Here is a 12,149-nt window from a genome sequence, read left to right on the forward strand (position 1 = left end):
CATCTCAAACAAAATGCTCTAGAAAACAACTCACTTCTCAAAGACTGAGGCAGCAGAAAGCCAGTCATGAGGTTCCATAACAAACAAGGGTCACAGATGCCAAAATTGGACTTGTGAATGGCCACAGTAATTGACTTTGGAACAATCATCTTTAATAGGAAATGAATAGATTTTCTTATTCACATTGGAATCTAGAAGCCAAACATCAGCCAATATAGCAAATCTGCAGTGCATCAGTTAAGGAAAGGTGATTTTACTATGTTTGTGATACTTGGTTGGTCTGTGGTTTGCTGTAATATAGTTCTACTGCTCCTACTATCTTAGGGGCTGATCTTACTGATCTTACTGCCCTTGATTTAAATAGGAGTTGGATTGTACCTTTACAAGTAAGATTTGTCACTTGATTTTCTTTCTGTAAAATTACTGCTCTGAAAACAGAGGAAGAAAACTGAAGAGATGAAAAGGGATTAGATAAATTACTGCAAGAATATTGGGAGGGGAAATACAGAGACTGACTGACTGAAGACTTAGGAGACAAGGCATTAAAGATTACTGGAACAATACGGAGTTATTACAGCCTTAATCTAGTCTCGTGTGGGTCTTCATAGTCACAATAGACGCTGTGAATGAAGTCCTCAATTGAAACTTTAAAGGGCGCGATCCATAGTCTATGCAGACTGAAGGATGCCTTCGACTACTACTACTACTTATGTACTTGTTTAACTTTAAGCACATGAGAAATTCCATGGACTTCAATGGTTCTGTTCACATATTTTAAAGTTAAGCATATTTGGTTCACTCAGATCTAATCACAGTTTGTCAAGAGTTAAATTAAGAGGCAAGGTTTCCTTTGCATCCAATATACATGTGAGAAAATGCAAATTCAAAAGCTATCATGCAAAGACTGTTTCTAAAGCAGGATGAATGCATTAGATTCTGGTCAATCTGAAAAGCACTGCACATATCACAATAGTAATATATTCTTTTAAAAAGAGTACTGAGACAAATAAACTTCATTTACTCTGGTACATAAGATATACCATGAAGCTTTCCAACCTAGAATGCTTGCTGTAAACAGGATTACCATCTAAAAACAAAGGGAAGTCTAATTGAGTGCTTTTTTAATGGTATATTTGATAAGGAAGGATGGTCAATAATATGTTGTAAAGTTCTTATGAGGACTGGCCTGTAAAAGAAGACAATAGAGGGAGGTTAATATCATCAAACAAATGACAACTGTTACCTGCTCTTTTGTCTAGATGTTATAGTCAAAGACCTGGATGAGCCTGATTGGTCTATTGATACACTCTGTGAGCTGAATCAGGTCAGATGACCTTATTGTGCTCTCATTAAATTAGCTCTAGTTGGTCAAACTAAATGAATGCTTGCTGAAGATGAGATACATTCCCTCTTACCTGAAAACTCCTCTCTTGGAGGCCATTGTCTGCTCTTGAGGCTGAATTCCATTTATAATACAGTAAACCCTCAAGATATGTGCAACCAAGTTGCGTGTGTCTCGGGTTAACAGGACTGCCACCCCTGACAGGAGTAGGAAACTTCTCCTGTCACGGTCAGCGGCAGAGAGTCAGGCTGTTGTCCCAGACAGAAGCAGGGAAACTGTCCCTTTCTGGGGTGGCAGCCTGACTCTCGGCTGCACCCCCTGACAGTAGTGGTTTCCTACTCCTGTCAGGGGCAGCAGCTGAGAGTCAGGCTACCATCCCTGACAGGAGTGGAGAAACTGCTCCAGTTAGGGGTGGCAGCCTGACTTTTGGCTGCCACCCCGACAAGAGCAATTTCCCAGTCCCTGGAGTGGCAGGGAGCTGGGAACCAGGTGGAAGCCTGGCTCCTGTCTTCCCCGCTCTTGCAGAGCTGGGAAACTGACCAGGACAGTTTGCTGCCTACAAGGAATGGAGGGGAGGTGAGAGCCAGGCTGCCTCTGGTTCTCAGCTCGCTGCCACTGTGGGAGTCAGGAAACTGACCAGCCCACCAAGAACTGCTGCCCCGACAGGAGTAGGAAACCAGGCTGTGGCCTGGCACCCATCTCCCCTGCACTTGCGCTAAAATCTGAGTTATGCTAGAGTTGCAGAAATGTAACCCTTGTGTAACTCGAGGTTTTACTCTACCTAGTTTGGAGTGGCAGGGACAGGTATCCTCATCTTGCAGTACATGTTGAATTTTAAAGGTTTTGGTTTATAATTAAGGGGAAGGATGTTCCAGCAGTAGATCCTATGCTGCCATAGATTTCCTACATAATCTTGGGCAACTCCATAAGTGTCTCAGTGCCTCATCAGTTTTCCTTCTGCAATGTGGACGTAATAACAGTTCTCCACACCACTGATGTGGTGGTAAGGAAAAACTTTAAATATTGTTTTCGGATACTCTGATAATGTGATAACCATGTATGTAGCTGAGATAAAATACGAGATTCAACTTTTCTTGGGTAAGCAACTTACAATCAACTTTTTTATGTATATTCAGGCTATACTGGGAGATTGTCTCTTTTCTCATTGGCTCACCAAGCCCAGGTCTTCCACTCGGCCCAACTGCATTTCTGTTTGTTTGTACAGGCACATCCAAAGCAATACTCAACCTCCTCTGGCCCCAGTTCCACCACTTGGCTATGTAGCTGGAACACTTATTTCAGATTTGGAAACAGACATTCCAGATGATGATGAAGAGGACATTGATGAGGAAGCTATAGAAATCACTAGGCCACTAAGAGGTCTGGAACATACTCCAGGATCCAGTATGGACAATCTAGACAGCTCTGTGACAGGTAATCAAATACATTTAACAGTGAAATCTTCCTGTTTATAATATTAAAATTCATCATAAATTGAATACCTTTTAAGCAAAAATGTATTCCATTCTATTTCTGTGATATTTAAAATATGTTAATATTAAATACTAAAGTTAAAGGATTTGAAAATACTTTTGCTTTGCTGCAAAAATGATAAGAAAATTCATGAATTTTAAAAAGCTTTAAAGACATGAAAGAAAACTCAAATTATATGCTGTCCTTCATGGAAAGTTCACTCTTTTGGGGAAAGCTAGTCTATTACATAAAAAGAGGGGGAGGATGCCCTCAACTTGGAAATGATATACTATACTTTGCATATTGGGAGCGGCATAAAAAGTAAATGTTATCATAAAATGTTTCTAGATATAGGGCTGTGTAAAAAGCATGAACGGATGAGCACATGGAGGTAAAAAGACTTATCAGAATAAGCTTGGATAGACCAGCACAATGTTTATTTGTAGACTGAAGAAAATGTATATGTAGGTGAAACATATATTGTGGACCTATTTCATATTGCTGGGTTTAACAATTTTTCCCTTCAGTGAAGATATTTAATTATTTAATTATTCTGTCACCTTTGCCTTCACTGTTTCATACTCCGTGCATATCTAGATCTGTGATCAACAAAGAGGGTCCTGAAAATGCATGCTAAACTATCCAACCAAAGCTGAATTAGTAAAATTGCTGTCAATAAATGATAGGAAGCCACAGAGTTTTCTTAGAAAAAAGATGTTTTTACGTGAACATTATGAACCCTTTCTGAAGAATCAGCACTCCTCTTCTTTTAACTGAAGGTAGACCTATACATAATGGCCACGTCTACACTATCCAAAAACTTCAAAATGGCCATGCAAATGGCCATTTTGATGTTTACTAATGAAGCACTGAAATACATATTCAGCACCTCATTAGCATGCGGGCGGCCGCGGAGCTTCGAAATTGATGCGGCTCACCGCCGCGCAGCTCGTCCAGACGGGGCTCCTTTTTGAAAGGACCCCGCCTACTTCAAAGTCCCCTTATTCCCATCTGCTCATAGGAATAAGGGAACTTCGAAGTAGGTGGGGTCCTTTTGAAAAGGAGCCCCGTCTGGACGAGCCACGCGGCGGTGAGCCGCGTCAATTTCGAAGCACTGCGGCCACCCTCATGCTAATGAGGCGCTGAATATGTATTTCAGTGCTTCATTAGTAAACTTCGAAATGGCCATTTGCATGGCCATTTCGAAGTTTTTGGATAGTGTGGACGCAGCCAATGTGCTGTATCCATGAAGATTTAGCTCTACTGATGACTCAAACATGCCTGATGTTATACAGCTCATTAAATATATTGTTTGTCTCTTCAGTCATTGATCTTCACGTGAAAGCACTAGTTTCTAGATATACCTGCTGCATACATTTGCTCACTGGGGACAAATTAATGTAGCACCACTTAATCTTATCTCACCTCTCTGAGCCTTACAAGTTCGAAGGATTTTACTCCTTTATCTAAACATTGCAGCTCTGAAAATACATTGTAATTCCCACAGATGGAGATAGGAATATGACAATGATGAAGCATCAGTACCTGCAGTTTTCCTCTTCTTCCCTTGTTGAATTAAACAGTGTGCTGTTCTGTCCCACTTTCCAGTTTTTCTCTTACCCTGGGGCCAGACTGCTGCCAAGCTAATTAAGATTTAAGAACTGTAGCTCTAGTGTTGTGATATGAAATCCAGATTCAACTGAAAGCTGTAGAGTTAAAGTTTAAATCTTTAAATTCAGAAGGCTGACTTATTAGTGCATGAATATGTTAAGCTACTTTGCCTGAATTTCTAGCGTAATCTCCTTTAGGCTATAATTCTGCATATTTTTGCATATCTCACTAATGGCTCTGAAGCCTTTCCATTAGGAATTCAGCAAAGGTTTTACAGTGATAATACAGGAATAAATAAAAAATCAGCTTACTGTATATTGTCCCATCAGTGTGCATTAATATGTCAATATTGACATATCTGAATATCAGAAAATGAGCATTTCACACATTTACATTTTCAACTATTATTGCTACCCTACTTTACGTAGGTAATGGGAATGAAGTAAGGACAGCTGCATTTGTGCTACAGTCAACATACTTCTGTGTTCTTTACAGTTGATGTTTTTATGAATAAAAATCAAACCTGCTCTCCTAGATAGAGATACTGCTTAATTATTGACATGCTAAAAATGTCAGTCCATGAAGCTGTTTGTTGCAGGAAGAAACTGTGCTTTACCTCATAACATATAAATAATGCATCTGTTTTCTACAAATGACCTACAAAATCTCAGGCTTCTTGATATTTTTTTTTCTGCTGTCTTTAAGGACAGTATGGGAAAGTATGATCAAAGCCTTCATTTTCTCTTTTAGTTCTGAGTCTGCTAGCAACAGTACAACTTTCACATGAGGGAGTGCAGTTTTCATTTGTGGGGAATGTTTCAGTGGGTAATAATTTGAGATTTCTGTGATCTCTTCAGCCCCATAGAATGGATTTTTCAGCCATAAGCAGTACTTGTAAAACACATTCAGAACCCATTTTTTCAAAGGTTTCTCAAATTGGCTGATTTGCTTATCTTTGATATGTTAGGCATTCTGGAATTCTTCCTATATCCTGCAATGAAACTAACTGATGAATGGTCTCACCCTCTCCCCACATTAAAATATAAGCCTCCATAGTTTGCACGGGGCTTCAAATTCCTTAGAATAATTTCCTGGTATTTTATGTTTCACTTCTGTCAAGCTACTGACTATTTTAGAAAATTGAGCAAAAAAGGACTCCGAGGCCAACATTTATTTAAAGAAAAACAAAAAACAAAATGTGTTTCTGTAAGGAGAGTACATGTGGAAAAATAGTGGGTCACATGCCTAGATATGGAGGGCCTCATAACAGAGAAACAACACAACTAGCAGTGGCCTTAGGTCACTGACTCAGCACTGTCTCCAGAAGTGAGGCTAGTTTTGTCTTCATAGCCAAGGCAAGCCTTGTCCTTTCTGCTGACGCAGTCTGGCACCCTGAATGGGGAGATTTTTATGTGTAACCCACACACCTATGGGCGGTTAACTGTCCAATGTAGTGGTACCTAGAGCACTTCGCAGAGAAAGAATAAGTGTCCTCTACAGCCTAACCAAAGAGCCAGCTTGCCCTTAGCTCAACCAGTAGTAGTGTCCACAATATCCTCCAGAGGTCCCTGGTTCAAGCCTGCTTCTAGACAGTTACACATGCATGCTATTTCTGTGAAAACAGAGCTCTAAACTTGCAAAGCACATTTAAGTGTTGGAATTTACTATTGATGTTTCTCTAGGGAATCTCCCATTATGGCAGATAGAAAAGTCCTAAAATCACAATTAGGTACAACTGTTGCAGATGCCCTCAGGCTTTGATGCATTTTGAGTGGCCTACTTGTGGAAGTGAGTCTTTTTATGTTGAAAGTGATGGAATTATTTTGATCATCCCATATAATTTGATAAATGGAAAATCCAATATAATTCCAAAAGTTTGAGATTGGAGCCCAAAATGAAAAGTCATCATCAACATTGATAAAGAGAGGATCCATACCATAATTAATAAATGCAACAGTTCCAGAAATAAAGGAGGCAAAATAATGGCTACAAGCCTTGCTCCTGCAAGCTACACCTTAAGGTGGATCCCTGTTATCCATGCATAGGTAAGTGTCCATTATGTGCAGAGCAGCTGGTGGTATAGGCTCCTACAGCTTTACCCTCAAAATTCTGCTTTAAATCTTGTTTTTGAGCAGAAGTTTATTAGATAACTTTCTTTTACTTGATACAAAGTTCTCTCAAATAACAGGAATAAATCATTATTTTAAAATACTCTAGATTCAGTTGGCATATGACTGTTTTTTTTTTTTTCCTAGCGCCCTCATGATTTAGTTAGTGCTGGTGGAAGATCAAGACAGAAGTTTTTCCTTTGTGCTTTTAAGCCTTTCTGTTTGTGGGTGACAAAGACCAATATTGACAAGTATTAAAAAAAGGGAGGAAGAGTAGTTCACAGCAAACACATCTTCAGTCTACAGATACTACAAAGAAAACCCACACTGGAAAAAATCTCTTTAAACTTCAGTTTAGAGTAATGATTTTATAAATGTAAAAGCAGAAGCTTTAATTTGTTTCCAACAAAACTCTGAGTAACAGTAAATGGAAAGAAGGACATATTTTAGCTCTTACAATGTTCTTCCCAACACCTAAATCACCCAGGCTGCATCTGCTCTACAGAGCTCATTTGAAAGAAGTTCTTCCAGAAGAGATCTTCTGAGAGATCACGTCCACACACAAAAAAGCAGATTAAAAGGTCACTCTGTTATTTCCATACAGAGTGTCCACACAACCCCTGCTCTTTCGAAGGAACAGCCCAGGGACAGAAAAATCCAGCACCATGAAGACTGCTCTTTTGAAGGAAGAGCCATGGATATCTGCACATGCTTTTTTTGACATAATCTTTCGGAAAAAAGGTGCTCTTATCTGGGAGAGTAAGAGGGCAGCCAGAAAAAGGGCCATGCTCTTTGGATTTGAAATCGAAAGAATGCATTTTGCGTGTAGACACTCAGTGGCTTATTTTGAAAAAGGCCCAACTTTTCTGAAAAAAACCAACCCTTAGTTTAGACGCAACCCCATAGGTTATTAGATGATTAAGTTACTGGTTCTGATAAAAAATATTGAGCTAAATATAGAACTAATATAGAACTCCTGCTTTCTTAAATTTCCCTTAGTTGATCGTTTTTATCCTTTTCTGTTAACAGGTTCACTGAAATATTGGTAATGGAAAAGGTGAGGGGCATGGCTGCATAGGTTTAACAGGCTTAATGTAGTATTTGTATTTGAGATGCATTTCTGTGCCATAATTTTGACCAGAGTCCTTGATCTTCCACTTTACCAGCACATAAGAATGTAATTGTGTAAGATTAGTGTATAGGGATTTCATCCACTTTTCACTGAAGTCAATGGAAAGACTCTAAAGCCTGGGCAACACCCTTTCACCACTACCCACTCCTTAAAATTCCATATTCTTGCCACCAGCCAGATAAAAACAGTGGGCTTTCTACTTACTAAAAAAGTACTGACACTTTCAGAAATTTCAGACTTTGTCGTATATGATTGACCTGTCCTGGGCTGGAGTAGACCACCTTACTATTGTAACACCAGTGACTGTTGTGCATAACGGTTTATGCATTACCATTATTAGTGCATCTTTACTGATGTGGAAGCTGAGGAGAAAGGGATTTAGTGTAAATGTTCGCCTGTAAAGTCCCATCAGAGTTTAATCAAACTTGTAGTCTGCTTAAATTCCACAGATTATGTCTATCAATGGCTATTAGCAAGATGGTAAGGGATGTGAACCTATGCTCTAGGTGTCCTTGGCCTGTTAACTACCAGAGTCTGGGACTGGACAAAAGGGGGCAGATGACTTTATGACTGCCCTGTTCTGTTCATTCCCTTTGAAGCATCAGATATTGTTCACTGTCAGACAAGAGGATTTGGTTAAAATGATCATTGATCTCCACAGTATGGCTGCTCTTACGTTTCTCTGGCTGAAAATAATACGCAGTTATTTTTGCACACAAGTAACAAAAATAAAGTAATCTGAAAATCTAATAAAGATGCCAATGGCTGTGTCTACACTAGCCAAAAACTTTGAAATTGCCACGCAAACAGCCATTTCGAAGTTTACTAATGAAGCGCTGAAATACATATTCAGCACCTCATTAGCATGTGGGTGGCTGCAGCACTTCGAAATTGACACGGCTCGCCGCTGTGCGGCTTGTCCACACAGGGCTCCTTTTTGAAAGGACCCCAGCAACTTCGAAGTCCCCTTATTCCTATGAGCAGATGGGAATAAGGGGACTTAGAAGTAGCCGGGGTCCTTTCAAAAAGGAGCCCCGTCTGGACAAGCCGCACGGCGGCAAGCCGCATCAATTTTGAAGTTCCGCGGCCACCCGCATGCTAATGAGGTGCTGAATATGTATTTTAGCGCTTCATTAGTAAACTTCGAAATGGCTGTTTGCGTGGCAGTTTCAAAGTTTTTGGCTAGTGTAGACACGGCCATTGGCCATTTCGAAGTTTTTTGCTAGTGTAGACATAGCCAACAAGAAGTAGAGCACAGAGAAAAAAAGAGCTTTGTTTTATATATTTTCAGCCTGATTTAAGAAAAGTCACTGTTCTTCTTAGCTGCATGTTAAAAGCTGTTTATTCCATGAGTCTGAGCACAAATGGAATAACTCTGGAAAACTGTACATCGGTTACTTAACCAATATTTTACCAAGGCAGACGTCAATATTTGTATTGATTTGCTCTGGGATACATATTGCCAAAGTTTTTATTTTACAGGCAGTTAGGCAGATTGCATTTAATAGGAAGAATGTGGTTTATGGATTAAATATGTGCTTAGGAAATAGGGAACTACTAGATTTTGTATCTCATAAAAATGGTAATACAACAATTAGCAGGGTCATACTATAAAGCACAGACTTTATCCTAGCTTAATGGATCTGAGGATACGCATTCATCAGCAAGGATGGATTTAGCATAAAATGACATGTAAATGAATTGATGACTGATCATAAATTAATTTTAGTGCTGAAGATGTAGTGGAGACACAGCAAGATGCCACTTTATCATAGTATTTTACTGCTCGGCAACATTTCAGCAACTACTTAATGTTCTATGTGCATTTCTTCTCTAACAGCTTGAATAAATTTGAAAAAATTTGGAGCCTTTCAGCCATATGGGTACAAAACATGTAGGAAGGTTGAAAATAAAAAACCCAAATAAATTTCGCTAAGTGGCATAAATTCATTTTTCATTAAATGTTTATAGATGCCTTGATTATGTTTGGACCTACAAAGTGTCAAACTTGTACAAATGTCTTGTGTTCTTTTTTAAGCATTCCCTGGCCAGAAAAGACAAATTTAGGAAAATACAGATAACCCTAATACTTAAAGATAAGCATGTGTCTAAGGTGACCATCTGGGGAAGCACTGAAACAAATGATTACGTTCTGTTGGCTTCATTGCTTAAAGTTTAGCATGTGCTTACAAGTGCTTTACTCAATAGGGATACCTTTCTAGTGAGTATAAAAAGGACAGTTTTAAAGGTATTTGGGCACCAAAAGATGTAAATAGGTGCTTAGCTGGATTTTCAAACAGGGCAATACGAATTAGACACCTGGACTATTTTGAAAATCCCAGTCGGTAACTACCTGCATCTTTACATCTAAATGCCTTTGTAAAGCTAGGTCTAAGTGATTTGCTACATAGGGGCCAGGGTTCTCAGAACCTTGAAGTAGGCCAACCATATCTCCCTGTCCTAAATACGAGACAGGGAGATATGGGGGTGGGAGGGGTGGCTTTTCCCAGCTCCACCAAGCCCTGGGGAGCCAGGAAGGAGGCAGCCATCCTTAGTGCTCTCTGGGAGCCCTAGGGGAGCGGCAGCCATCGGATCTCCCTGCAAGCCCCAGGAAGCAGCAGCCTCCAGCCCTCCTTGGGAGCCTGAAAAAGCAGCAACTGCTTGCCCTCTCTGGGAGCCCCAGGGAGGTGGCAGCCTCCAGCATGCCCCAGGGAAGCAGGTCAACAGTGGGGAGGGTCCAAATATGGGACAATTAGTACCTTTTAAAAAGTAAGTGTGGACACCTTTTTGGCATCCCAAATACGGGGCCATCCCACCTAATATGGAATGGATGATCACCCTGCCTTGAAGGATCAAGGGTTAAATGGATACCTCTGGACTAGTCTCTGAGGGGTAGCCATGTTAGTCTGCAGCTTCCCAAAATACAAGCAGCCATGTAGCACCTTAAAGATTAACCATTTTATTTATTAGGTAATAAATTTTTGTGAGTAAGACCTAGTTGACTTATAGTAGTCGATGGCTAAGGGCTTGTTTTGAAAGCATCCAGACCAATAGGGAGCTCTCTTTGATAAGAATTTGGCTTTGTTTCACAGGCAGGCTAGTCTTAAGACAAGTCCTGAAAGATTCAGTTTGCACAAAGAAATAGCTTTTTCATTCCCTATAAAATGTCAGGAAATAATAAAATCTGTAGCAAGCAATCTACAACAGACTACCAATTCTAGCCTCTTAACCTTTCTGTAAGAGCAAAACAACTTTCTCTTTTCCTTAGCATCAAAAAATGTTTTATGGATCAAGAAAACGGAGTTCAACTTTTCAGATAGTTGATTTTGGTTTGCATAATGCATTTCCTGCTGCTGTCTGCAAGAGTAAAATTTACAGTTGTCAGATAACTATAAAAATTCCAATGTACTGTTGGACAACACAGAGTAAGCTGCTGCATGCAAAAGAGGAACACCTACTAAAAGCCCATTTTGAAAATGCACGGTTGGTCTGAAAGGGACAGCAGTGCCTTTTATTCTACCTTTATTCGGATAACATTTGCTTATCTGATTTGGAAAACAGAGCCAGTGGGCACCATTAAAAGGCAGTCATTATTTACTAAGTGCGGTAGATTATCCAAGATGAGTTCTGGCCTGAAGGGTGTTTGTACACAAACCAAGGTTCAATATTTAGTTGTGATGGTGCACCTGTTTGTAAGATAAACAAGGGAATATTTTTGTTTAGATATATATAGATTGTGGTGAAAAAGCTGTTTAAGACATTGGACAGAGTAGCTTGGGAGAGTGGTCATATAATATGTGCATACTTCTACCTCTAGTTCCCAGTTCAGTGATAGCCCAAGTCAGTCATGACCAAAAACTCACTACAATTTCATAGCAATTTATTGATCTATCTCAAGTGAGCCGTGAATCTCAGTTCAGCTACCAAAGTACCGGAAACCATAATACCAAAAATATCATGTCTAGCTGGCAACCAGCTTGACAGATACGCTGAATATAGTTCAAATCAGCACGAGGACTGAGCTACCCTTTCACTCATAGAGCTGGTCCCTCCGTGACATGGTTGAAGCATGACGGATTTAGGGTATGAGGGCTGAAAGCAGAGCTAAAAGTAAGCAAGCACGCCCTGGTATGCAGCTCCAACAAGCATGTTCTGAGCTGTGACAAAAACCAGCAGGAACCTGTAAAAAGGGCTGACGGGACCTGGGCTGCAATAGCACAGCACGGCCATGTCTATACATTCCCTTCCCTTTTGGAAGGGGCATGTTAATGAGGCCTTCAGAACAGGTTAATAAGGTGCCTACATGCATATTCAATACCTCATTAGCATAATGGCAGCCAGTCACGCTTCGAAAGTGCTCCTTTCGAAATGCAGACTGGCTGTATAGACATGGGCACTTCAAAATAAACCACACATTTCGAAATTCCCTTATTCCGAATTTGTTTTGGGAATGAGGGAATTTCGAAGTGTGGGGTTCATTTCA

At 40.0% G+C, this 12,149-nt stretch overlaps 1 protein-coding gene across 1 annotated transcript in view; it reads left to right on the plus strand.

The window, feature by feature from the left end:
* ROBO2 (roundabout guidance receptor 2) overlaps positions 1–12,149 on the plus strand; it is a 707,829-nt gene that overhangs the window by 665,910 nt on the left and 29,770 nt on the right. The window contains exon 24 of the mRNA XM_074983473.1: positions 2,568–2,776. Coding sequence (XP_074839574.1) covers positions 2,568–2,776 — 209 coding nt within the window. The remainder of the gene's footprint in view (positions 1–2,567; positions 2,777–12,149) is intronic.

This window comes from Carettochelys insculpta, chromosome 1, assembly GCF_033958435.1.
Source record: "Carettochelys insculpta isolate YL-2023 chromosome 1, ASM3395843v1, whole genome shotgun sequence".
NCBI lineage: Eukaryota > Metazoa > Chordata > Testudines > Carettochelyidae > Carettochelys > Carettochelys insculpta.